Here is a 26,791-nt window from a genome sequence, read left to right on the forward strand (position 1 = left end):
TGTTTTTTGCTTTGCCCTTGGGTTTTCATCTTTGGATTAGTATTGGGACTTGTTTGCTCCAGATCCGTTTTTAAGGCAAATCATTTTTGCCCTATTTGCCAGTTTCTGGTTTTTTATTGCTTCTTAATAATTTTGTGCATTTATAAAGATACTTCGAGATCCATCCATCCATTTTCCAACCCGCTGAATCCGAACACAGGGTCACGGGGGTCTGCTGGAGCCAATCCCAGTCAACACAGGGCACAAGGCAGGAACCAATCCCGGGCAGGGTGCCAACCCACCGCAGGACACACACAAACACACTCACACACTAGGGACAATTTAGAATCACCAATCCACCTAACCTGCATGTCTTTGGACTGTGGGAGGAAACCCACACAGACACGGGGAGAACATGCAAACTCCATGCAGGGAGGACCCGGGAAGCGAACCTGGGTCTCCTAACTGCGAGGCAGCAGCGCTACCACTGCACCACCGTCCCGCCCTTTTCAGATTTTTATTCCATTTTTAAATTATAAACTAAAATATCAAGAAAGTTGTGGTTTTTAATATCAAGAAAGTCATGGTTTTTATTTTTGATCGAGTAAACTTTCTTACACAGGAACAAACTATTAAAAAAAATGATCTACCTAGTTTTCAGGTGATTTTTCCTGTTATTTAAATGAGTGATTATTGTGAAAAAGTTTTTTTATCTATAAGAATGTCAGTTAAAACAAATGGATCGTCTTATAAATACTTATTGAGCATAGTGGACCTCAGTTTAATGGGAATACTCCAATCAGTAAGAGAGTAAATATTTTATTCTCATTTCATGATTTTCACTCCATTAAATAATAATTCATTTTTCTTTTACATATTTATAGAATTTTGAGATTTCTGACTCCAATAAATAATCTCCCTTAGTAAATAAATACAGTAATCCCTCGCTATATCGCGCTTCGCCTTTCGCGGCTTCACTCCATCGCAGATTTTATATGTAAGCATATTTAAATATATATCACGGATTTTTTGCTGGTTCGCGGATTTCTGTGGACAATGGGTCTTTTAATTTCTGGTACATGCTTCCTCAATTGGTTTGCTCAGTTGATTTCATACAAGGGACGCTATTGGCAGATGGCTGAGAAGCTACCCAGCTTACTTTTCTCTGTCTCTCTTGCGCAGACTTTCTCTGATCCTGACGTAGGGGGATTGAGCAGGGGGGCTGTTCGCACACCTAGACGATACGGACGCTCGTCTAAAAATGCTGAAAGATTATCTTCACGTTGCTATCTTTTGTGCAGCTGCTTCCTGAAGCGACATGCTGCACGGTGCTTCGCATACTTAAAAGCTCGAAGGGCACGTATTGATTTTTGACTGAAAAACAAACTCTCTCTCTCTCTGCTCCTGACGGAGGGGGTGTGAGCTGCCGCCTTCAACAGCTTTGTGCCGCGGTGCTTCGCATACTTAAGAGCCAAACAGCCCTATTGATTTGTTTGCTTTTCTCTGTCTCTCTGACATGATCTGCTCCTGACGCGCACTCCTTTGAAGAGGAAGATATGTTTGCATTCTTTTAATTGTGGGACAGAACTGTCATCTCTGTCTTGTCATGGAGCACAGTTTAAACTTTTGAAAAAGAGACAAATGTTTGTTTGCAGTGTTTGAATAACGTTCCTGTCTCTCTACAACCTCCTGTGTTTCTGCGCAAATCTGTGACCCAAGCATGACAATATAAAAATAACCATATAAACATATGGTTTCTACTTCGCGGATTTTCTTATTTCGCGGGTGGCTCTGGAACGCAACCCCCGCGATGGAGGAGGGATTACTGTAAATACTTAAGAACATTTATGGTACCTATATACTCGCGGATAAGTTCTCCTGTGGATAAGTCAGGACTTGATTTTGCCGTGTAACTTCTGGTATTTTATAATGTTGGTCGTATAAGTCGATTGAGGAAAACTCCCGCTATTGGTCCAACAGATTACGATATGCTAACGCCCACCTGAGAGAGTCACCACGGACCACAAGGCCTTTTAATCTCTATGCATTGTGCCTACGTGACCACACGGTAATACCTAAACTATACCGAACTGATGTCTGCACTGATTTGTGCGTTTTGTATCTCACACCCTCATACACCTTTATCGTAAGAGCATCCCTTATCTACAATGGAGCGTTCGATGAGAAGAAAATATGAAGCTGGTTTTAAATTAAAAGTCATTGAAGTAACGAAAGAAATTGGTAACTGCGCTGCTGCAACAAAATTTGATGTTTCTGAGAAACTGATGCGAGATCGGAGGAGGCAAGAATAAGAAAAAAAAATGCAAGAGTCGCATTTTTGAACGGGCGTAGAAGTTGGGTTCTGATTTTATGATCGATTTTTTGGGTTTCTAGACCCAACTTATACGTGAGTGTATATGGTATTTTGAATGCCGACTAGGGTCTGGGCTGCTTTTTTATTTTTCCTTGGATCCCCTGACAAATTTTATTTTTTTTCTCCAGCTTAACCGTAGTTTTTTTTTTTTCGGTCCATCATGGCCACCTGACCTTATCACTGGACTTTTACAGACTTAAAAAAACAATTCTACATTTAAAAATCATATTTCTCTTAATTCTATATTTACCTTATGTAAGTGTGCATTTGTTTTTGTTCATTATTATTCTTATCTAATTAGTTTTTTCTTTGCTTGTAACTATTTCTTTGACATCTTGCACAGCACTTTGAGCTACATCCTCTGTATGAAAATGTGCGATAGAAATGTTATTGTTGTTGTTAAAGAAGAGCTTGCAACTTTGAAATCCAGGGTCCCTTTCAGGCCTGGCAGGCCAATGCCAGCCTGTGAAGTTGGGGGTTGGGTTGCCTACTGCAGGTCTTGTTTCATCAATTTTTTTGGAGGCCTGCACTTCTTCGCTATAGTAGTGCGCTCAAATCACACCAGACAGTTTAAACAATGAGAGTAAACCAGTTAGGACAAAAACGCTCAAAGACAACTTGGAACTGGCTTTAGAACCTGTAAGCAATGCAGACACAAACAAAACAAAACAAAAAAATAGGACTCTGCTTTGGTGGATACACAATTAAACTTTCGGTATACTTATCCCAAATCCAACTGTGATACCTGTGCATAAATCTTCAATGGAGCTTTCCCAGCATTCTTGGCATCCACTGTGAACTTTGCTGGAGTATGAACAATGCACCCAAGTTTCTCAAGGCCAGGCCCATACGCTCTAACCTAAAGTAAACAACACAGCACACAGAAATAAATACGGACTATTTTCCTCAAAAAAATCGTAATCCCAATACATTTTTAGAAATCCCTCTTGTTTTTTTGCTTAATCCTCGGCATACTCTTGATAGTTGTGGATGTGAGAGTTGCCAATATGCTTTTTCCCTTCAGTCCCACCCAATAATAAAGCATTGTGGCCAGACTGCTGCTGCTGCTGCTGCCACCACCACACTGCTTAGGTAACAACAGGAGATCTCCTGACGACATGTTAAAAGAAATTAAGCATCTTGTGCCTTCCGTGTGCACTTCGGACCATAGCCTCACAAGGTCAGTTCTGCTTTATTCATCTTTATCAATGTGCAGTGATTCATCTAACTACATGAATGCTCGGTGGGGTGTCCTAGGCTACTCAAATCACCCTTCCCCCAAACTTTGCATTGCGTTGTTTTAATCAGAGCTCAGGGTTTTTTCCATTATGTAAGGGCTTTGTGCCAGTGACACCCACTAGGAGGGAGTACCACAGGAATGACACAAATCAGAGAAAATAAGAGCAAAACTAGAAAAGACACAAGAGTGATTACGGCTGGGAGGGCAGGCCTCTGATTCACGATTGATGGTAATGCTGATGTCTGACACCTGGGTGGCAGTGCCACCTACAATGTACAAAGGGCTGGAGAAACGAACAGATGGTTCTGGGGTTTTTGTAGTTAACATCCCCTAGATGATGGATGTGTATGGGAATGCTTACAGAAGATGCTCACTGGTCAGCAGTCAGTAAACATTTCAGTCAATGGTGTGTGCCTTATACCTGCCAATATTGTAGCTTTTAAATGCAACATGAATGTGAGGGCTGCACGTTGGCATTCTCCCCCTGGACACCAAAGGCTTGCCTTTTCTGGGTTGTACTTGTTGCTGGCTGGCTGGATTTGGACCATGAAGGGGCTGTCCTCTATATCCTCATCATCGCATGTGACATGCACTGCATACTCTCCAGCTTCTGTGGGCCAATACCTCACATTACATGAGCCATCATTTTGGTCTTCACATTCAATGGTTGCTTGAGATGGACCTTCAATAGCGAGCCCTGTTTAAAAAAATAAATAAATAAAATAAAAAATAAGTAGATATACAAAATGCTCAATTTATCAGCAACTCTAGATGAAGATGCTGCAAAATCTATAATATCCATATTATTAACCGAAGGTTATGGACGCAGGCTCATGGCTCACGGACGCATCGAGGCGCACGCGCACTGCGACTCAGCGCCCCAGAGTCAAACCCAGCATCGAAGCGCACGCGCACCGCCATATTGTGAGTGGCACTGCTGCGGAGTGAAGTAATGCATAATGTACTGCTTGGGATTGTTCAAACTGCTGTACGCTCCAAACCAGAACCCGGGAGATTACATTTCATAGGTGAGGCTGAACAATTGTTGTGGTTATATTTGGCCGTTAGAAAATCAAACCCAGCATCGAAGCGCACGCACACCGCCATATTGTGAGTGGCACTGCTGCGGAGTGAAGTAATAAATAATGTACTGCTTGGGATTGTTCAAACTGCTGTACGCTCCAAACCAGAACCCGGGAGATTACATTTCATAGGTGAGGCTGAACAATTGTTGTGGTTATATTTGGCCATTAGAAAATACCGTTTGCAAGCTCACGGACGCATCAAGCACATTGCGACTCACCACCCCAGAGTCAAACCCAGAAGCATCCCGTTTGCAGGCTCCCGGCTCACGGACGCGTATTGATAAAAACAATGGACGAAGGCGCCTACAACGCGCTTCTCAAACAACAGAAGGAAAGGAGTCACGGCTCCAAAACGAAAAAACTCAACAATTGGAAGAACGACAGACAGCCGCTGAACAATTCCGCCAGTTAGCTGACAACGCATTCTATACCGTTAGGTCACAATACAACCGCTGCCCGAGAGGAAGACGAGACAGGCTATAAGTAATAATCTTTAACAGGTCCTTTACTAAGATCGTTTTCCAGAGTACACGTTACACAGCTGCCCAATACCCATAATTCCGTATTACTATGGAATCCCCAAAGGTCCAGACTATAATATACTACAGCATATTTGAATCACATTACAGTGATTCAGTATTAACAATAAGTGCAATTATAATTCCTAACGGTACACAACATGTAGCTAACGACACAGCCACAGAACAAACATAAACGAGTCCAGATGGATAGAAACAATAAACGAACGCTCCATATTAAAAGTAAGTGCAATTGTAATTCCACAAAGTGAATGCGGCGTCTATCTATATACGAGTATGTATTTACAACGAGTCATGGCTCCAAACGGAAACAGCTTTACTACAAATATATTTCTTTAATTAAATGAAAACGTTCCCAGGACGCTCCCACCCTCCATGCTCTTACATCCCTACATAGATTGGAAGGAACAGAAAGTAACTGCCATTCTTAGATTTGCGATTCTTTAGAGAATCGGGGCTTACTGGTTTACACCTAAACCTGGTGCTGTTTTTGAGTACAGTGGAACCTCGGTTTGCGAGTAACTTGGTTTCTGAGTGTTTTGCAAGACAAGCTAAAATTTTTATTAAATTCTGACTTGATAAATGAGCGAGGTCTTGCAATATGAGTAGTACGTATACGCTTTGTCTGCTGATCGTCATGTGATCACAACTGAGCTGATGGTTCTTCTCTCTCTCTCTCGCTGCGGGATTGTGGGAAATCGTCTCCTATATTCTCTGTCTGAGTCGGCGTGCCTCACTCATATAGTCAACATCCGTACGCGCGTATACTGTTTTACTACAGCATTGTGTGTGTGCGCTGTGACGTGCAAGTCCCCCTCTTGCACCCCAAAACACGAAGCTGAGTCTCAGTACTTTAGCAGCACCAGCTTTATTCAGCGTGAAACAGCAACAGCGCAGTTATTTATTGTAGCGAGATCTGCGGCTCTCCTATATAGAGACACAGCAGTCAGGCAGGATCGTGGCCAAGTAGTACTGTGCCCTGCGCATTTATAATATTCCTTGTTATCACCCATCGACGACAGGTGCTTATAGCATGTCTGCGATCTCTTCGGATTCGCTTCTGGGATTCTGGGAGACGGCGATTGCTTTGGGACGCTCTTCCGTGTGTCGTCCCGTTGGGTGCAATCCCACAAGAGTTTAGAATCTCACTCACACCAGCCATGATTCTTTTTAAAGGTAAAGTGCAGGTTAATTTGTTTTATGTATTTTTACTTTATATTTTGTGTTAATCCTTTTTATATGAATAGTTTTGGGTTGTGGAACGAATCATCTGAGTTTCCATTATTTCTTATGGGGAAATTCACTTTGAAATACGAGTGCTTTGGACTGCGCGCACGTTTCCGGAACGAATTACGCTCGCAAACTGAGGTTCCACCGTATTGGTTTTTATGAGAACGAGACACAAAGCAGCAGAGTAAGTGGAAGTTAGGACACCCTCTAGTGGCCATTGAGATGAACTGGAGTCGCACTTACAAAATCAGGCCAGCTTACTAGATAGATAGTCTTACAAGTGTGCAGTATTATTCAACCAAAATGAGCAAACAAATCGAACCTACTTGACAGGACCAAACTTGAGATTCAATATTTTGAGGTTTATTTTCCAGTTCCCAGTTTTTAATTTCAAATATCGTTTAGTTTTACTTCAATTTTTTATGTTTCCATTCAGTTGTAAAGTCAGAACAGTACTGTCACCAGTCTTCATACTTAACTGACCCTATGCATCATAACCCTAGTCACAGAGGGCCAGAGGTAAATATGACACAGAGACAACAGTGAATGAATTTAGCTCAAATGTGTGTGGAAAATTAAAATGGTTCACTGAGTAGGACATTTCTAAACCAATCCAATGCCACATGAAGGCAGAGCTCAAAATAGTGGCAGTGATTTAAACAATGTCCTTATCAATGCCTTATGACCACAAGTCTGTTGTTATCATGGATGAGCCTCCCTGAAACACCCCTGCTAAACATATAAATGTGTGTTGTGTGTGAAGAGAACATATTAGATATGTTAGAAACCAGCATAACCTGCTGCAAGTAAAGAAAAACATTCTGTAAAACCAGATACGTCTTTGGCATTCAAAAATACTACTTGGGGTAAAAGTGAACAATGTGACAGTATCAGCTGTTATGTGGGCTCTGTCACTGACAGTTAACAATGATTCAATCTGACAAAATAAGAGGTTCAAAGAATTGGCGGCCATGTCTGAAAAAATATGAACTCTATAATGTGCATTTGAGCTAAATGGTGTGCCATCATACCCAAGGTAAAAGGAGGTTTAGAAGAACTACCATTAAAAGCAAGGCCTTTTGATAACAAAGAGCCATAGGAGATACAGATTCAGTAGTCAATAAGAACTTGGCTACACAGCATTAAAGTTGCAACCTGGAACCTATTAATACCTGGATGGAGCAGAACTCCTGCAAATTGGGACCAATAAAATGAGCTCCTTCCCAGTCCATCTGGGCAGTGATCTCATCAGACCTGCCTCTACTGCAAAGCATCTTGGGTGTCATTTTTGATTCCTCTCTTTCTTATTCCGCCCACATAAACCACATTAAGAAACTTTCTTACTTTCACCTCCGTAACATATCCCGTGTTCGCTCCTTCCTCTCCTTCTCTAATGCTGAGAAACTTGTCCATGCTTTTATCACATCCCGCATCGATTATTGTAATTCCCTACTGGCAGGTGCCCCTTCTATTCTTCTATCACAGCTCCAGCTTATTCAAAACTCAGCTGCAAGAGTCCTGACATGGACCAGCAGCAGCGAGCACATCACACCCATCCTGCTTCGCCTTCACTGGCTCCCTGTATCTTAAAGGATTGAATATAAAATTCTACTAATAACCTACAAAGCCTTAAATAACCTCGCACTAAACTACATCAGTGACCTTCTCCATCACTATGTGCCTGTCCGCCCACTAAGGTCCTCCGATTCTGGCAATCTTGTTGTGCCCCACACTGGGTGACAGGGCCTTCAGCTGTATAGTGCCCAGACTCTGGAATGACCTACCGAAATGAATGAGATCAGCTGACTCCATGAACAACTCAAAACTCATCTGTTCAGTTTGGCTTTTAGCTCTACTTGACTTTATTACCCTTCTCTCAGTTTACTTCTCTGTCAAGATGCTCATGTAACCTGTATGTGTGTGTGCGAGACCATCAATGTTGTCTGTTAGGCCTTTTCTCTGAATTTACTTAATCTTCTTTATTTATTTATCTAGTTTGTACAATGCTATGTACTGTATACCCTGCTGTTCTTTCTTAAACTCTGTGAAGTGCCTTGAGCATGGGAAAGGCACAAAATAAATAAAATGTATTATTATTATTATTATTATTAACTGCACACCAAAATGAACAACTACTGTTGAAATTGCTGTCTAATTGTAAATACCATACATGCCCTACCATAATATACACAGAATAGGCCAAAATCAGTCAGTCAGTCATTATCCAACCTGCTATATCCTAACTACAGGGTCACGGGGGTCTGCTGGAGCCAATCCCAGCCAACACAGGGTGCAAGGCAGGAAACAAACCCGGGCAGGGCGCCAGCCCACCACACAGCACACACACACACCAAGCACACACTAGGGACAATTTAGGATCGCCAATGCACCTAACCTGCATGTCTTTGGACTGTGGGAGGAAACCGACGCAGACACGGGGAGAACATGCAAACTCCACGCAGGGAGGACCCGGGAAGCGAACTCACCTTACTGCAAGGCAGCAACGCTACCCACTGCACCACCGTGCCGCCAAAGTACTAAATAAAATGTTATTCACAAGACATCCACTGTAAAATGTAATCATTAATGGTGCTTTAAAAAATTAAATCAATTTAACTACCAATCAAGATGCTGCTTTGTGTTTACAATACACAAACTACAGGAAACTGGGTAGAGGGATTTAGAACAAACCTCCCCGTGAACTAAGCCTTTTCAACAGTGGATCTTGTAGTAACCTTTTCCTGTATTTTGAGCCTCACCTTGGTTTTGGAGTGAGATCAATCAGACAAGATAAAAGGAGAAAGATCAGATGCTGCTCAAATCTGAGAAACTGAAAAGTGCATATCAAACCAGGAGTGGGTTTCCAAAAAGCAATTTCCAAAGACATAGAAGTCTGAACCTACCTAATGTGCCTGCATCTGGGCCTACAGATTCGACAATGAAGTCCGCTGATTTTCCAACAGTGCCTCCCTCCAGGCCTGGACCCCAGGCACGGATTTTCTGAGGACCTGCTTCTGGGCTGATATCAACTTGAAATGGACTGTAATTAAAAAAACAACAACAAAAAAGATTTTTAAAACCTGTATAACAGTTGCATAAAGTGGTGAATAACTTTTCAACTGATTTTTGCTGCCTGTTTTCATGCATTTATTATTTGTAAACTGCTTTGGACAGTGCCTACGAAAATTCAAGTACTTTCAAAATTTGAATGCAGAGTAGAACAAGAAGTTCATTTAGGTAGTGTAGCCTGTTAGTGTCCAAATACTAGAAATAGCAATAGTAAACCTAACTTTACCTTTTAAAAGGTTCTGCAATTCGCATACCAGGAGAAGGTGGAAGCGGAGGATGCCATCGTCTACATGCTACACCGATCCCTCTCCCACTTGGACAGAGGCAGTGGTGCTGTAAGAATTATGTTTCTGGACTTCTCTAGCGCCTTCAACACCATCCAACCTCTGCTCCTTAGGGACAAGCTGACAGAGATGGGAGTAGATTCATACCTGGTGGCATGGATCGTGGACTATCTTACAGACAGACCTCAGTATGTGCGTCTCGGGAACTGCAGGTCTGACATTGTGGTCAGCAGCACAGGAGCACCGCAGGGGACTGTACTTTCTCCGGTCCTGTTCAGCCAAAATACATCGGACTTCCAATACAACTCGGAGTCCTGCCACGTGCAAAAGTTCACTGACGACACTGCTATCGTGGGCTGCATCAGGAGTGGGCAGGAGGAGGAGTATAGGGACCTAATCAAGGACTTTGTTAAATGGTGCGACTCAAACCACCTACACCTGAACACCAGCAAAACCAAGGAGCTGGTGGTGGATTTTAGGAGGACCAGACCCCTCATGGACCCCGTGATCATCAGAGGTGACTGTGTGCAGAGGGTGCAGACCTATAAATACCTGGGAGTGCAGCTGGATGATAAATTAGACTGGACTACTAATACTGATGCTCTGTGCAAGAGAGGACAGAGCCGACTATACTTCCTTAGAAGGCTGGCGTCCTTCAACATCTGCAATAAGATGCTGCAGATCTTCTATCAGACAGTTGTGGCGAGCGCACTCTTCTACACGGTTGTGTGCTGGGGAGGCAGCATTAAGAAGAGGGACACCTCACACCTGGACAAACTGGTGAGGAAGGCAGGCTCTATTGTAGGCACGGAGCTGGACAGTTTGACATCCGTAGCAGAGCGACGGGCGCTAAGCAGACTCCTGTCAATCATGGAGAATCCACTGCATCCACTGAACAGGATCATCTCCAGACAGAGGAGCAGCTTCAGCGACAGACTGCTGTCACCGTCCTGCTCCACTGACAGACTGAGGAGATTGTTCCTCCCCCAAACTATGAGACTCTTCAATTCCACCCTTTGGGGGTAAACATTAACATAATACAAGGCTATTGTCTGTTATGCCTGCATTGTTATCAATCTTTAATTTAATATTGTTTTTTATCAGTATGCTGCTGCTGGAGTATGTGAATTTCCCCTTGGGATTAATAAAGTATCTATCTATCTATCTATCTATCTATCTATCTATCTATCTATCTATCTATCTATCTATCTATCTATCTATCTATCTATCTATCTATCTATCTCTTCATTTGCATAAGTGCTAGTCTAAGCAAGAACATTAAATGCCGGCACACTATTCTATGCATTCTGGTTAGATTTGCACTGCTGCTGCACCTGCTCAGTACAGAGTTCTTTCATGGTAGATATTTGCAGATGTCACTCTGAATACTAAGAAGGTCAAAGCATTCATTCACTTGAATGATCCAAAGATAGGAACTGCTTCAATTTCAATATAAACAATGCTGAGTGTTTCTGTGTTGGAGATCATGCATTTCTGCAATGTTTTATTCTTATTCTTAATTTTCCATTCCAAACTTTGCCTTGTCAGGTTGTTAGGTTATATAGCGCCTTGATGTGTGGAGTACAAGTCCCAGGAGGTTCTGCTCAAGCTTTATAACACACTGGTGAGGCCTCATCTGGAGTCCTGTGTGCAGTTTGGGTCTCCAGGCTACAAAAAGAACATAACAGCACTAGAGAAGGTCCAGAGAAGAGCAACTCGGGCTGAGTGCAGGGCGGCAGCGGAAAAGATTAAAAGAGCTGAGCCATTACAGAGATGAAGAGGAGACAGGAGTGAAGTGAGTACAATGATGAAGGGAATTAGTCCAGTGGATCGAGACGGTGACTTTAAAATGAGATGAAATCGAAAGTCCACCTTATGAGAAGGATTTAGGCGTTGTAGTGGACTCTAAGCTATCGACTTCCCGACAGTGTACAGAAGTCATTAAGAAGGCTAACAGAACGTCAGGCTATATAGCGCCTTGATGTGTGGAGTACAAGTCCCAGAAGGTTCTGCTCAAGCTTCATAACACACTGGTGAGGCCTCGTCAGGAGTCCTGGGTGCAGTTTGGGTCTCCAGGCAACAAAAAGGACATAGCAGCACAGGTCCAGAGAAGAGCAACGAGGCTGATTCAGGGCTACAGGGGTTGAATTATGAGGAAAGATTAAAAGAGCGGAGCCTTTACAGTTTAAACAAAAGGAGATTAAGAGGTGACATGACTGAAGTGTTTAAAATGATGAATTAGTCCAGTGGATCGAGATGGTGACTTTAAAATGAGTTCATCAAGAACACTGGGACACAGTTGGAAACTTATTAAGGGTAAATTTCACACAAACATTACAAAGTTTTTCTTTACACAAATGGAATTAGCAACCGAGTAGTGTGGTAGACAGTAAGACTTTAGGGACTTTCAAAACTCGACTTGATGTTTTTTTGGAAGAAATAAGAGGAGAGGACTGGCGAGTTTTGTGGGGCTGAATGGCCTGTTCTCGTGTGGAGTGTTCTAATGTTGTCTTTAGGACTTGTTTCTTTTTCACTCATGATTCAGCTCTATTACTGTTTTTGACTACAGAATTACCAAGGCTACTTGCAAACCGACTTCCATCTTCCCTGATGATATGGCTGCCTACTATAAAGTTGTTTATTTTCTCTTTATGATCTACAAAATAGCTTGTCCTGTTGGCTATTGCTCACACACTTGTGCCCCGTCCAGACTAAAAAACTGATACGCTTGTCCAAGTTTTCGCTTTTCATTCACCCTACCTCATCATTTTTGACCCCTGAAAACGAAGACTTTTAAGAACGCTCTCCAGAGCCGTATACTTAAGATAATGTAGTTTCAACGTTTTGGTGTGGATTGATATAAGAGCAATTTTCCAAAAATGACACTCTAACCATACTGTGATTGGTTCGTACTTATTTCATCACCCATCCTGCTTATTACAACGGCTCGTTCCCTGCCTGGTTACCCTTCATGGTAGATAAACATTTTCCAACATAGCCAGCATAAAAGAGTTGCTTCCATGCTTGCTACCTGTGTGATTCTTTGAATGCTGTATGCATAAGTAAAAAGGAAATTTACCTACCGCTCGCTACAGCTTTGCAATAAATCCCATGGATGCCAGCCTTACCGTTGTAGAGAAAAATTCAGAGCCCCTTGAAAATCACATTGCAAATAATTTGTTTGACAGTCTCGAATCAACATTTATTATGTAAACGTAATGTGTTCAGTAAAGAGGAGTACATGCCATAGCTAAATTAATAACAAGCACTTAATGAAGATGGTGGGTGTAGAATGCAGCTGAGCTCACAATACTACTGGATGGAAAAAGACACGAAAGTACAGGGCAGTAAAGCAGCCATACAGACACATGTTGAATTAAGTTTTACAAATGTTATGTGGTACAAGATCTGCTCCGATTGCTTTGAACGGCTTATAATAATTTCTCATGCGAATGCACATAGAGCTAAGTGTTAATAGTTGCTTTGTTTTTATTTAATGGCAAGCTGACCATCGCCAGTTCTGAAGACTTACTTTCAATTTCAATCAGTGCAGTAACGTAACATGGAGAAAATTTGCTTAACCCCATAAAGAATTTCACATTTTTGGTCCAGAGTACCATTCAAGGAGAACCTTATAGAGAAATATGTTTGTAACAGTTGCTCAGTTTAATGAAGATATCAAATCAAGAGTGACATGGAAGAATGACCTCTGACACACACATTACTGATCTCTATATGAATGCCTGCATTGTAATGAAAAAAGCAAAAGCACTTGCAGTGATTTTAGTGAAAGGAGTTATTTTACGTGAAAGAAAGAAAGAAAGAAAGAAAGAAAGAAAGAAAGAAAGAAAGAAAGAAAGAAAGAAAGAAAGAAAGAAAGAAAGAAAGAAAGAAAGAAAGAAAGACCCACTATGTAAATGTTCAAACCTGAAAATGGTAGGAGAATACATTTTAAGTATTTGAATGAAGACAGACAGACAGGCTAAGATCCCTGCATGTATAATACAGTTATATTTACAATCCAACTATAATATTAAAACATATCTATCACAGTAAAACACAGATGGGCAGCAGGATCTGAGGACCGCAACGCAAGATCAGGAGCTGAATGTCCTTAAACGCCATTGGCAGAGTTTCTTCACATTGACCTGGAGACAGTTTGCTCCCTTGTCCCTTAAAAGGATTCTAAGGGCTCATTTATACTTTACGCTCAGAACACATACGCGCCCGCATCATGGCTGCCACACGTTCTCAGCGTTCATTTGATGCGTCCTCTAATCAGGTCCTCAGAAATTAACACGACGTGTGCGAGTTGAAGCACCAGCAAAAAGTCGGGGGGCACAGTGTGCTAAAAGTTGGAATGTGATGTCAGAGTCTCTGTTTACTATCTACATGTGACAGAAAGCCGCTTTGTGTATCCTACGAGATCGGTGTGCGTGCTTCGATGTTTGATGAATGGTTCGATGTGGTGAAGCAAAATGCCGACATACAGATGTATTCGTGGTGCTTTTATATTCAAGCGTCGCATATTCCCGATCGTAATGACACAATACATTTTAAAAGTCTCACATACCGTCTTGTGCGCAGTCTTTTTTTTGTAGGGCTTCGTTCCGGTCCTGACAGCAGCGGATCGCCAGCTATAGATCGCCACATTGAGCACATTAAATGTATGATATTCAAACTCTCTGCACATTTAGAATCCTTAGATTTATACTTGATATCACTTTCATGATGAAATGCATTAAAGTGTGTATGTTACATGTTACAGATAAATCGGTAATTTCGTTTAAATAGTGAATACAGTAATCCCTCCTCTATCGTGGGGGTTGCGTTCCAGAACCCCCCGCGAAAGATGAAAATCCGCGAAGTAGAAACCATACGTTTATATGGTTATTTTTATATTGTCACGCTTGGGTCACAGATTTGCACAGAAACACAGGAGGTTGTAGAGAGACAGGAACGTTATTCAAACACTGCAAACAAACATTTGTCTCTTTTTCAAAAGTTTAAACTGTGCTCCATAACAAGACAGAGATGACAGTTCCGTCTCACAATTAAAAGAATGCAAACATATCTTCCTCTTCAAAGGAGTGCGCGTCAGGAGCACAGAATGTCAGAGAGAGAGAAAAAATCAAACAATCAAAAATCAATAAGGCTGTTTGGCTTTTAAGTATGCGAAGCACCGCCGGACAAAGCAGCTGCAAGGAAGTGAGCAATCGTAAAGGTAGTCTTTCAGCATTTTTTAGAGGAGCGTCCGTATCCTCTAGGCCAGTGTGCGAACAGCCCCTCTGCTCAAACCCCCTCCGTCAGGAGCAGAGAATGTCAGAGAGAGTGAGAGAGACAGAGAAAAACAAACAGTCAGAAATCAATACGTGCCGTTCGAGCTTTTAAGTATGTGAAGCACCGTGCAGGAAGCATGTCGCTTGACAAAGCAGCTGCACAGAAGGGAGCAACATGAAGGTAATCTTTCAGCATTTTTAGATGAGTGTCCGTATCGTCTAGGGGTGCAAACAGCCCCCCTGCTCACACCCCTTCCGTCAGGAGCAAAGAATGTCAGAGCAAGCGTGAGAGAGAGAAAAGCAAACAATCAAAAATCAATACGTGCTGTTTGATCTTTTAAGTAAACGAAGCACCGTGCGGGAAGCATATCGCTTGACAAAGCAGCCACATGTAATTCCAGCAAGGAAGGGAGCAATGTGAAGGTAATCTTTCAGCGTTTTTTGAGAGCGGCCGTATCCTCTAGGGGTGCGAACAGCCCCCGTGCTCACAATATATTTGAGGAGTTTTATTTATTATGTAATACGTGCTCTGGTTGGGTAGCTTCTCAGCCATCTGTCAATAGCGTCTCTTGTATGAAATCAGCTGGGCAAACCAACTGAGGAAGCATGTACCAGAAATTAAAAGACCCATTGTCTGCAGAAATCTGCGAACCAGCAAAAAATCCAGGATATATATTTAAATATGCTTACATATAAAATCCGCGATAGAGTAAAGCCGCGAAAATCGAAGCGCGATATAGCGAGGGATTACTGTACTGTTAATAATTACACACATGGGGGTGACACTGTGGCGGAGCGGTAGCACTGCTGTCTTGCAGGGAGTCATGTCGTTGGTATTCCCTGCCTGCAGTTTGCATGTTTTCCTGCTGGGTTTCCTCAGTGAGCTCCGGTTTCCTTCCAAAGATATGCAGATTTGGTGACACTAAAATGACTCCAGTGTGTATATGAGTACTTGTATTCACCTTGCGATGAGCTGATGCCCCGTCCAGGGATTGTTTCTGCCTCGTGCCCAATGCTAGCTGAAATGGACAAATACCTGGACTGAAGGATTTAATCATTAAACATCCTTTTCAAAGATATTGCAGGAAGGTGTCATCGGAATTTAATGGGTATTCCAGGCAATTCACAACACAGTGAAGCTGAACCTGTTCTCACCGTGATGATCTCTTGCACTACCACCTGGTGGATTCCTCCAGATTTACGTAAAGTACGCGCGCGAGTATAAACACTACAACGCTTGCGTAGCAGGAGCATCCGTTGCAGCATGCGTCGCGTCGCGTGAAGTAGAAATCCGGACTCTGTTTCTATTCTCATAAAATACTAAACAAGTTTTGCATTGCTAGGGGGTATGATGGTGTTTTTATCCTCACCTTTTGGGAATGTGATGGCCTCCCCATGTGATATCTACCACATACATCCCTGGAACATGAGGGTAGTACTCCAAGGTGTAAACTCCGTTGAGAAAGTCCTTCTGTCGCACAGGCTCCTCAAGGTTCTCTGTACAGGAAAAACAGTGCGTCATTTATCAGATTTAGGCAACCATCTAAAGCTACAGATTAGTTGGCATCTCAACATAAAATAATAAAGTATCTATCTATCTAAAATGCTCAGTGGAGAAAGACTGAGTGATCCTAAGGGAGAACCACTTTGAGCCAGATGAAATTAATTATTACCAGTCATAATCCTTTGGAAGCACATGGTTTAAATAATTTTAAAGTGATGGCTTCAAAGGCTTGTGCCTGCCAAGGTGGCTACTAGATTCCAAATATTATGAGTTATGGATAAAAACGGGAACAATATATAATACAGTTTATTGCTGAAGGAAGGGACATGGAAGATGCTACCTTTCAGTCTCTGCAGGTAGCGTGACTTCTGTTGTTTACTGTCGAACTAGACAGTTTGAGGTTGCTGGTTCATTCATCCCTGCATATATTATTTAACCGAGACACTTGGGTTAATTGCTGACAACATACAATATATAGAAACAACTGTATTGTGTACTTGAGATCTTTAAGTCGGTGTGGACAAAGGTGGTGGATAACTAAAAATATTCGTAGAACTCAATTTATCTCTCTATTATAAAAGGTGGAAATCCAACACCCGACTTGCCCGACACGGGTAAATTGACCGTCGGACAAGCGCGTTTTTCTGGTTTCCGTTGTCCGCGGATAAGTGCAATTTTCTGGAGAAAAAAGAATTATGTGTGCTGTGCAGGGCACATTTTTACCACTACTTTCAAATTTTAAACATTTGGGTATGTACTTCATGCGGAAACAGTCTACTTAGGCATGTTCTTCATGTCTCAAATTGGTCTTCAATATTGTTTACAAAATGACGGCTGATTTTCCAAAGGGGAAGCACTCTTACGGTCTTACATAAGTATTTTACCCTACTATTTACACGCTTGGAGATGAGGTCATTTATTTTCATGCCGACATTACAATGTAATCGGATGATTTTTCATTATAATCGATATAAAACGTTTATATATTATTGATAAAATTAATTGTTTCTACATAAAAATGCGGTCATTTTACTTACAATGCAAATGTTTTCAACACATAACAAAGCTTGTTAGGCAGTTAATCTTTCCTGAAATTTGCGATTTCACGTAGGTTGTGATATATTGAGGAGTTAAGAAATTTATTGCGTGACAACATCAATTTCGATGAGCTGTCTATAGATCGTTTTTGATTGGAGAATTTTTCATATAAAACAAGTTGGTTTCGCGCTGTCAGTTTATTAAAAATAAAGGAGAAAACCTTCTAACGGTTTCCAAATGTTATGAAATATCTATAAAAATCTTCACTTAGACGCGATTATTTTTTCCCCGACAGCATCGGTAATATTTACTTCTTAGGAAGTCAGATATGAGGGCGTTTGATTTCAGAATCTGGCTACACACACTGTCTGAACTGAGCACTTATGAAAACTATGAAATCAAGAACTTGTGTCAGCAGTATAGCGATTTGTTGACTGATGAGGAAGTTAAACACGCACCATCTGAATGGCAAACACTTAAAGTGCAGATATCAACACAACGGCAGTACCAGCCACTTGCTGTCTATACCTCAGTTCTGCAGAGGAAGGAAGAGTCTCTGGAGAATGTTAGTGTGCTGATCTCACTGTTTCTTACAGTTTCTCCTTCCACAGCTTCTTGTGAGAGATTATTCTCCAATTTGAATTTAGTATAGAGTTCTCTAAGAACCCGCCTGACTCAGGAAAACCTTCAAAACCAGATGCGCATTGTTGTTGATGGCAAACCTTTAGAAGAGTTTGACCCACTACCAGCTGTGGAATTCTGGCTGTCATCTGGCAACAGGCACATCACTCATAAAAAAACTGAAAAGTCAGCAGCATCCACTTCTGCAGGACCATCAGTCCAGGAACCATGCAGTTCAGCTCAAGCAGAAATAAACAGCATTCAGCCCATGCTGTCTGAGATGGTAAAGATTCTTGGGGGAGAAGATGTTGCAAGACAAAAGCTGAAGAACATGGCAGAAAATGAATCAGGACAGTGTTCTGTTATGTAACAGTAATGTAATACAGTGCATCCACAAAGTATTCCCAGCGCATCACTTTTTCCACATTTTGTTATGTTACAGCCTTATTCCAAAATGGATTAAATTCATTTTTTTCCTCAGAATTCTACACACAACACCCCATAATGACAACATGAAAAAAGTTTACTTGAGGTTTTTGCAAATTTATTAAAAATAAAAAAATTGAGAAAGCACATGTACGTAAGTATTCACAGCCTTTGCCATGAAGCTCCAAATTGAGCCCAGCTGCATCCTGTTTCCCCTGATCATCCTTGAGATGTTTCTGCAGCTTCATTGGAGTCCACCTGTGGTAAATTCAGTTGACTGGACATGATTTGGAAAGGCACACACCTGTCTATAGAAGGTCTCACAGTTGACAGTTCATGTCAGAGCAAAAACCAAGCATGAAGTCAAAGGAATTGTCTGTAGACCTCCGAGACAGGATTGTCTCCAGGCACAAATCTGGGGAAGGTTACAGAAAAATTTCTGCTGCTTTGAAGGTCCCAATGAGCACAGTGGCCTCCATCATCCGTAAGTGGAAGAAGTTCGAAACCACCAGGACTCTTCCTAGAGCTGGCCGGCCATCTAAACTGAGCGATCAGGGGAGAAGGGCCTTAGTCAGGGAGGTGACCAAGAACCCGATGGTCACTCTGTCAGAGCTCCAGAGGTCCTCTGTGGAGAGAGGAGAACCTTCCAGAAGGACAACCATCTCTGCAGCAATCCACCAATCAGGCCTGTATGGTAGAGTGGCCAGACGGAAGCCACTCCTTAGTAAAAGGCACATGGCAGCCCGCCTGGAGTTTGCCAAAAGGCACCTGAAGGACTCTCAGACCTTGAGAAAGAAAATTCTCTGGTCTGATGAGACAAAGATTGAACTCTTTGGTGTGAATGCCAGGCGTCACGTTTGGAGGAAACCAGGCACTGCTCATCACCAGGCCAATACCATCCCTACAGTGAAGCATGGTGGTGGCAGCATCATGCTGTGGGGATGTTTTTCAGCGGCAGGGACTAGTCAGGATAAAGGGAAAGATGACTGCGGCAATGTACAGAGACATCCTGGATGAAAACCTGCTCCAGAGCGCTCTTGACCTCAGACTGGGGTGACGGTTCATCTTTCAGCAGGACAACGACCCTAAGCACACAGCCAAGATATCAAAGGAGTGGCTTCAGGACAACTCTGTGAATGTCCTTGAGTGGCCCAGCCAGAGCCCAGACTTGAATCTGATTGAACATCTCTGGAGAGATCTTAAAATGGCTGTGCACCGACACTTCCCATCCAACCTGATGGAGCTTGAGAGGTGCTGCAAAGAGGAATGGGCCAAACTGGCCAAGGATAGGTGGGCCAAGCTTGTGGCATCATATTCAACAAGACTTGAGGCTGGAATTGCTGCCAAAGGGGCATCGACAAAGTATTGAGCAAAGGCTGTGAATACTTATGGACATGGGATTTCTCAGTTTTTTTATTTTTAATAAATTTGCAAAAACCTCAAGTAAACGTTTTTCATGTTGTCATTATGGGGTGTTGTGTGTAGAATTCTGAGGAAAAAAATGAATTGAATCCATTTTGGAATAAGGCTGTGACATAACAAAATGTGGAAAAAGTGATGCGCTGTGAATACTTTCTGGATGTACTGTATGTGAAACAGAACTAGTGTAGCTATAATGAAGGCATTGTTTATTAGTGAGTTAAAATGATAAGGGAATGTTTTATAGAATGTTCTAGAGCAAGGTGGCAAAATACTACTCCCTGAAAGAACTTTTTTCAGTTTTAAAATGGAAGGTAATTCTGTTATCAATAAAAGAGATCAGAAAAAATAAACTTTTTCACTTTTGTTTGTTGTTTATGGGCAAGTGAATTTAACTGGCGGACAAGTGGATTTCCTAAGTTTACTTGTCCGTGGACAAGTAGAAAAAAATTTGATTTCGACACCCCTGATAAAAGGAAATCCTGGGACAAGACTTTCTTAGAGATAATCTCAAGTCCCATCAGAGATAATTTCAGGTCCCGCGAGACGAGACTTTTTGCCAAGAGATTTTGACAAGTCCTGCCCTCCTCTCAAACATTGACAACCACGCCCATGGTCCAATCACTTCTCATTTGTGTGAATGCTATTGTCAGACACCGTTCCTGCTATCACAGTTCCAAGCGGGGTCGGAAATAAAAGACAAAAGAGTAAAAGACAAAATAGAACGTCGTAAAGAGGTTCAAAAACGTTGGCGCGATACACATGCAGAGCGGGTTAGACATTATCAAAGTACTAAAATTCGAAAGTCTCAAAAAACTGATAGTAAAGATCGCATTAGCACTAACAAGCGGAAATTATTACTCGGTGAAATAACGGAACAGCAAAAAGAGATCAAATATATGGACATAGGTGATAGAAGTATGTAGATATTGTTTGGCTTTAAACTTTAAGTCCGAGACTTGTAGATCGTCTAATTCGTGTTGCCATCGGGGAAAAGTAGTGTTTCTTCCCAATGAAGAGGTCTATCCGCGAGAAATAAAAGATTGGTTGTTTGGTGAACGTGAAATCCACATACGAGAGCAGCAGAGACGTGAAGTAGGCCAGGGGGTTCGTGAGTGAAGCCCCCTAGTTTTTTAATAAGTAGGTCCACGTAATTTTTCCATTGAATGTAATTTTAGGTTTACACTTGCTCTGAAGGAATTCCAGCACAATCTGGTATTGATAAAAAACTTCTCACGTATTTATAGTAATGTTCGATGAACCTGTCAAACCAATGTCATGCATAGATTTGGTCCTCTGCACATGCGTTAATCTTGTAAGGACTTGTATGATCTGAGAATGCATAACTTGTGTAAACTTGTAAATATAATGTACCAACACCTACTATTTAATACGGACGGGTCTTTCTTAAATGGACAATTAGAATAATTGGTTGAAACATGCGTTCGATGATTTTTAGTATTAATCAAACTTTTGTTTGGCATTAAACTTTAAGTTGGAGGCTTGTAGATTGTCTAATTCGTGTTGCCATCGGGGAAAAATAGTGTTTCTTCCCAATGAAGAGGCCTATCTGCGAAAAATAAAAGATTGGTTGTTTGGTGAATGTGAAATTCACATACGAGAGCAGCAGAGACGTGAAGTAGGCCAGGGGGTTCGTGAGCGAAGTCCCCTAGTTTTTAACCCTTTAACCGCCAACTCCCTAAATATTCCCCATGCCAGGCGAAATCTGAACAATTTTCGTTTTTTTACTTTACATTTATTCAAGCAGTATTTACCTGCTGAAATACCTGCTGAAATGTTTCAAATAAATGGTCAATCAAAGGACGTAGCTTGAACAAGCAGTCACGGTTTGGATCTTTCTTATGTGGCTCAGATAACGGGCAGCAGTCCAGTTGAGATGCTGGGGATACACCCACTCATCGCCATCATCCGATGCGTCGTCATTCACAGTATCATGCAGCGCACGTTGCTGATCATCATTGTCGCTAAAATCTTCTTCAGAACTGCTACAATAATGATCAGAATTATTGTCCAAAATCGCCTGCAAAACCTCATTTGAAGTCAGTTTACGTTTCGCCATATTCACAGCTTTCACTTTCGAATCACATCACGTGAGCGGCCAATACAACCGCAGAGTTGTCGAAATACAACGTAGTAATAATACCCACGCCAAACTGTCAGTTATACTACGCGCCAGGCATTCACATAACCATAGGCAAATGTGCCGGATAATTCCGGCAGTAAGGCGTCAGCAATAACGCTACGATGCCGGATATATCCGGCAGAGGGCGGTTAAGAGGTTAATAAGTAGGTCCACGTAATTTTTCCATTGAATGTAATTTTAGGTTTACACTTGCTCTGAAGGAATTCCAGCACAATCTGGTTTTGATAAAAAACTTCTCACGTATTTATAGTAATGTTCGATGAACCTGTCAAACCAATGTCATGCATAGATTTGGTCCTCTGCACATGCGTTAATCTTGTAAGGACTTGCATGATCTGACAATGCACGACTTGTGCAAACTTGTAAATATAATGTACCAATACCTACTATTTAATACGGACGGGTCTTTCTTAAATGGACAATTAGAATAACTGGTTGAAACATGCGTTTGATGATTTTTAGTATTGATCAAACTTTTGTTTGGCATTAAACTTTAAGTTGGAGGCTTGTAGATCGTCTAATTCGTGTTGCCATCGGGGAAAAATTGTGTTTCTTCCCAATGAAGAGGCCTATCCGCGAGAATTAAAAGATTTGTTGTTTGGTGAAAGTGAAATCCATATACGCGAGCTGCAGAGACGTGAAGTGGCTGGTGCAAAGTGCAGGCCAGGGGGTTGGTGAGCGAAGCGGGCAGGGGGCGAAGCCCTCTAGTTTTCTTAAAGAAAGGGAGATAAAATAAAAATAAACAAGACAGACTACAGAAGGAACTTTGTCACAAAATATTCCAGAAGTGACTCCAAAGACTGTCCACCTAAAGATCGCTTATATCAATAAATTTAGCTACTTGTCAAATTATTCATTGGTACACTGTTTTGGAAATACTGAGCTCCATAATAACATAATAAAAAGGAATGATCAGAGCTATGTCTGCAATTAGACCTTACTTGGACTCTTAATTTGAACCTTCAAATCTCCACTTCCTGCATTGTTAGTATCCACCCTGAAGACGGCCGCCTGTCTGATCCTCAGGCCTTTAGGTTGAAGTCCTCGCCCGCTGGCCCGGCAGGCATTTGGGTTGCAAGCTGAGAAGAAAAAAGCCCAGAGAGGTTGACTCATAAATAAAAATTAAGAAGTATTTATTATTATTATTAATTTTTTTTTTAAAGAAAGTGAGTAATGTCACTCCACTGGCTTGCCTATAAGATGATTAACCTTTCTTTACTCAGGGCAAACACACAGAGCCAGCTAAGAGGTCTTGGCTCTGTAAAGAGGGGACATAGCACTGTGTGGAGAGATGAGCTCACCAACATGCAAACTGTCGCTCAATGCCTCTTTCTACTATCTAGCCACTAATATGTAGGATACACATTCCACAGGCTGGAGAGAGAAGATGCATGGAGAGTAGGAGACAATGCACAGTACAAGGATGACATCATTAAAGAGGCTCACATAAATCTACATAGTACAGATGTGCACGGCTTAGTCATTTACATCTAAGCAGCAAGGTGAGACTCGATACATCCATGCTTTAAAAAGCACCAAAAAACATAAAATAAAACTTAGTAGTATACCAGGTGACTAAGTACCTGACAATAAGGTGGTCGTCAAAATAATAAATGTAGGAGGATCATCAAGGGGAAAACAAAAAACGGACTTTACATAAGGATGACAGCTGGTTTATTTATGTAATGTGGTAAAAAAGGATGAGATCACCACCTGTGTTTGTGCGTCACCTATGACCTCTCCAAGTATGGAAAAACAGCTTACTGGAGTGCCGGGAGTGACGATTGGCTTCTCTTTGCCACAGGGACTAGACTTGCCCACAGTGTTCTCTGCCATGGGCTTCCATCCTGGTTGGGGAGCTCGCATAAAAGAGTATAATATTATAACTGCGTACTTTGATGCCATACATTAAAAAGTGTTCTGTGTGAATCACACCTTTCAAAACATTTGAAACACTTTGTCAGATCAATGTCTTACTTTTAAAGGAATATATGACTGTATTAAAACGTATTCTTAAAAGAATAACCCTTCCATAAACTGCATTAGAAACGTATGTCTGCTAAAAATAGTTTGTATACCAGACACACAAAATCTAATCTGAACAGTAAGGATATACGAGGGTTGTCTGGGTTCCGCGCGGAATTTTATCGTTTGTCGAGTGTCAGCCTGTCGAAACCTGTTCTGCTGTGTAGAGGGATTATTCAAGTGGTTGCATGGTTTTGTTCAGATGTTTTGCTCCCTCTCTTCCTTCAGAATGAATACGAGAAGCAAACGAACTGAGAGTGCGCAGCCGGCGCTACCGGCGAAGCTCCCGACTCCGTGCGTGCGTGACTTTCGAGTGATGATTTTTTACGACTTTTCTGATGGTTTAATCCGCTCGGTGGAACGCACCATGTTTGCCATCTTTTTCAACATCGATGGCATTGTCGCATCAATTCCGCTGATGGAGAGGACAACTGTGACCTCTGAGTGGTACACCACTCAGTGCCTGCCTGACGTTTTTTCTGCGATGGCTAGAGGCCGGTCCAAGAACTTGCGAAGGCACTTTTTGCATCATGACAATGCGCCAGCCCACACGGCTAATGCGACGAAGCATTTCATTGAAGACAGTGGTGTCAACGTTTTGAACCCGCCACCCTACTCGCCTGATCTTGCACCATGTGACTTTTGGCTCTTCCCGAAGGTGACAGAACCCCTGCGAGGCCACAACTTCGAAACTCGAGAGGAACTGATTGCAGCTGTCAAAGAACAGCTGGACAACTTCCCAAAGACAGCCTTTCGTGAGTGTTTTGCAGCGTGGGTCAGAAGAGCCCAAAAGTGCATTGATGTTGGCGGTGAATACTTGGAAAAAGTTTAAAAAGGATCGAAGTACATGAGAAAAATAGAAAAAAAAATCCTTGGCTACTTATTTCGAGTGATTCCGCGCGGAACCCAGACAACCCTCGTATAACATTAACATTAAACTGAATGAAGTGCATTGGCGATTCTGAATTGTCCCTAGTGTGTGCTTGGTGTGTGGTGTGTGTGTGTGCGCGCCCTGCGGTAGGCTGGCGCTTTGCCCGGGGTTTGTTTCCTGCCTTGCGCCCTGTGTTGGCTGGATTGGCTCCAGCAGACCCCCATGACCCTGTAGTTAGGATATAGCAGGTTGGAAAATGGATGGATGGATGAAAACACTATAAAGATATAATACAATTTAAAGGTAATGTAGATAGATAGATAGATAGATAGATAGATAGATAGATAGATAGATAGATAGATAGATAGATAGATAGATAGATAGATAGATAGATAGATAGATATGAAGGGCACTATATAACAGACAGACAGACAGACAGACAGACAGACAGACAGACAGACAGACAGACAGATAGATAGATAGATAGATAGATAGATAGATAGATAGATAGATAGATAGATAGATAGATATGAAGGGCACTATATAACAGACAGACAGACAGACAGACAGACAGACAGATAGATAGATAGATAGATAGATAGATAGATAGATAGATAGATAGATAGATATGAAGGGCACTATATAACAGACAGACAGACAGACAGACAGACAGACAGACAGACAGATAGACAGATAGATAGATAGATAGATAGATAGATAGATAGATAGATAGATAGATAGATAGATAGATACAGGGTGGTCCAGATCTAATTAAGCAATTGTTCGACTGACAACCGTCTCCCCGCCATTTTGGAATATAGGGCAGGTGCTGCCATCTATTGGCAACAAAAAGAATTTTAAGTGAAATCTCTATGTGCAGGGCAGGTGCTGTGAATTCTCTATGTAATAAACGTAAGTTATAGCGTAATGACAATTGCATAATTAGATCTGGACCACCCTATAGATAGATAGATAATTTAATATAGTATATAGTAGGCAGGATTAGATAGATAGATAATTTAATATAGTATATAGTAGGCAGGATTAGATAGATAGATAATTTAATATAGTATATAGTAGGCAGGATTAGATAGATAGATAGATGATTTAGTATAGTAGGCAGGATTAGATAGATAGATAGATGATTTAGTATAGTAGGCAGGATTAGATAGATAGATAGATAGATAGATAGATAGATAGATAGATAGATAGATAGATAGATAGATAGATAGATAGATAGATAGATAGATAGATAGATAGATAGATAGATAGATAGATAGATAGATAGATAGATAGATAGATAGATAGATAGATAGATATGAAAGGGACCAGACAGACAGACAGTTAGTTTATTAATTCACAATCGTAGTTTCAGGCAGACTGTGGAAGGGTCATGTTTTAAAAATGCTGGTAATCTTCTGCTGAAATTCCATCTGTATTTCAGTGCCTTTGTTTCAGGTTGCCAATTTATAGCATTGTGCACTGCCAGAGTTTTCTACAATGAAAGGGCGCACCAAATGAGAAATCAGTGAAATCACAGAGGATAACAATCAGAAATTCTCCTTCACACTACCAGGTACTTAGTTTAGTTCTAATCATTAACCTTCTAGAGTGCCGAATTTGAAAAGACAAGCCCACACTGAA

The 26,791-nt window shown here is 41.6% G+C and overlaps 1 protein-coding gene across 1 annotated transcript in view; it reads right to left on the reverse strand.

Annotated features, from left to right (window-relative positions):
* LOC114668700 (filamin-B) overlaps window positions 1-26,791 on the reverse strand; it is a 245,519-nt gene that overhangs the window by 102,582 nt on the left and 116,146 nt on the right. Inside the window, exons 9-13 of the mRNA XM_028824598.2 lie at window positions 23,193-23,330; window positions 16,450-16,576; window positions 9,351-9,487; window positions 4,097-4,290; window positions 3,099-3,212 (exon numbers count right to left, since the gene is read on the reverse strand). Coding sequence (XP_028680431.1) covers window positions 3,099-3,212; window positions 4,097-4,290; window positions 9,351-9,487; window positions 16,450-16,576; window positions 23,193-23,330 — 710 coding nt within the window. The remainder of the gene's footprint in view (window positions 1-3,098; window positions 3,213-4,096; window positions 4,291-9,350; window positions 9,488-16,449; window positions 16,577-23,192; window positions 23,331-26,791) is intronic.

Source organism: Erpetoichthys calabaricus, chromosome 18 (genome assembly GCF_900747795.2).
Source record: "Erpetoichthys calabaricus chromosome 18, fErpCal1.3, whole genome shotgun sequence".
Classification (NCBI taxonomy): domain Eukaryota; kingdom Metazoa; phylum Chordata; class Cladistia; order Polypteriformes; family Polypteridae; genus Erpetoichthys; species Erpetoichthys calabaricus.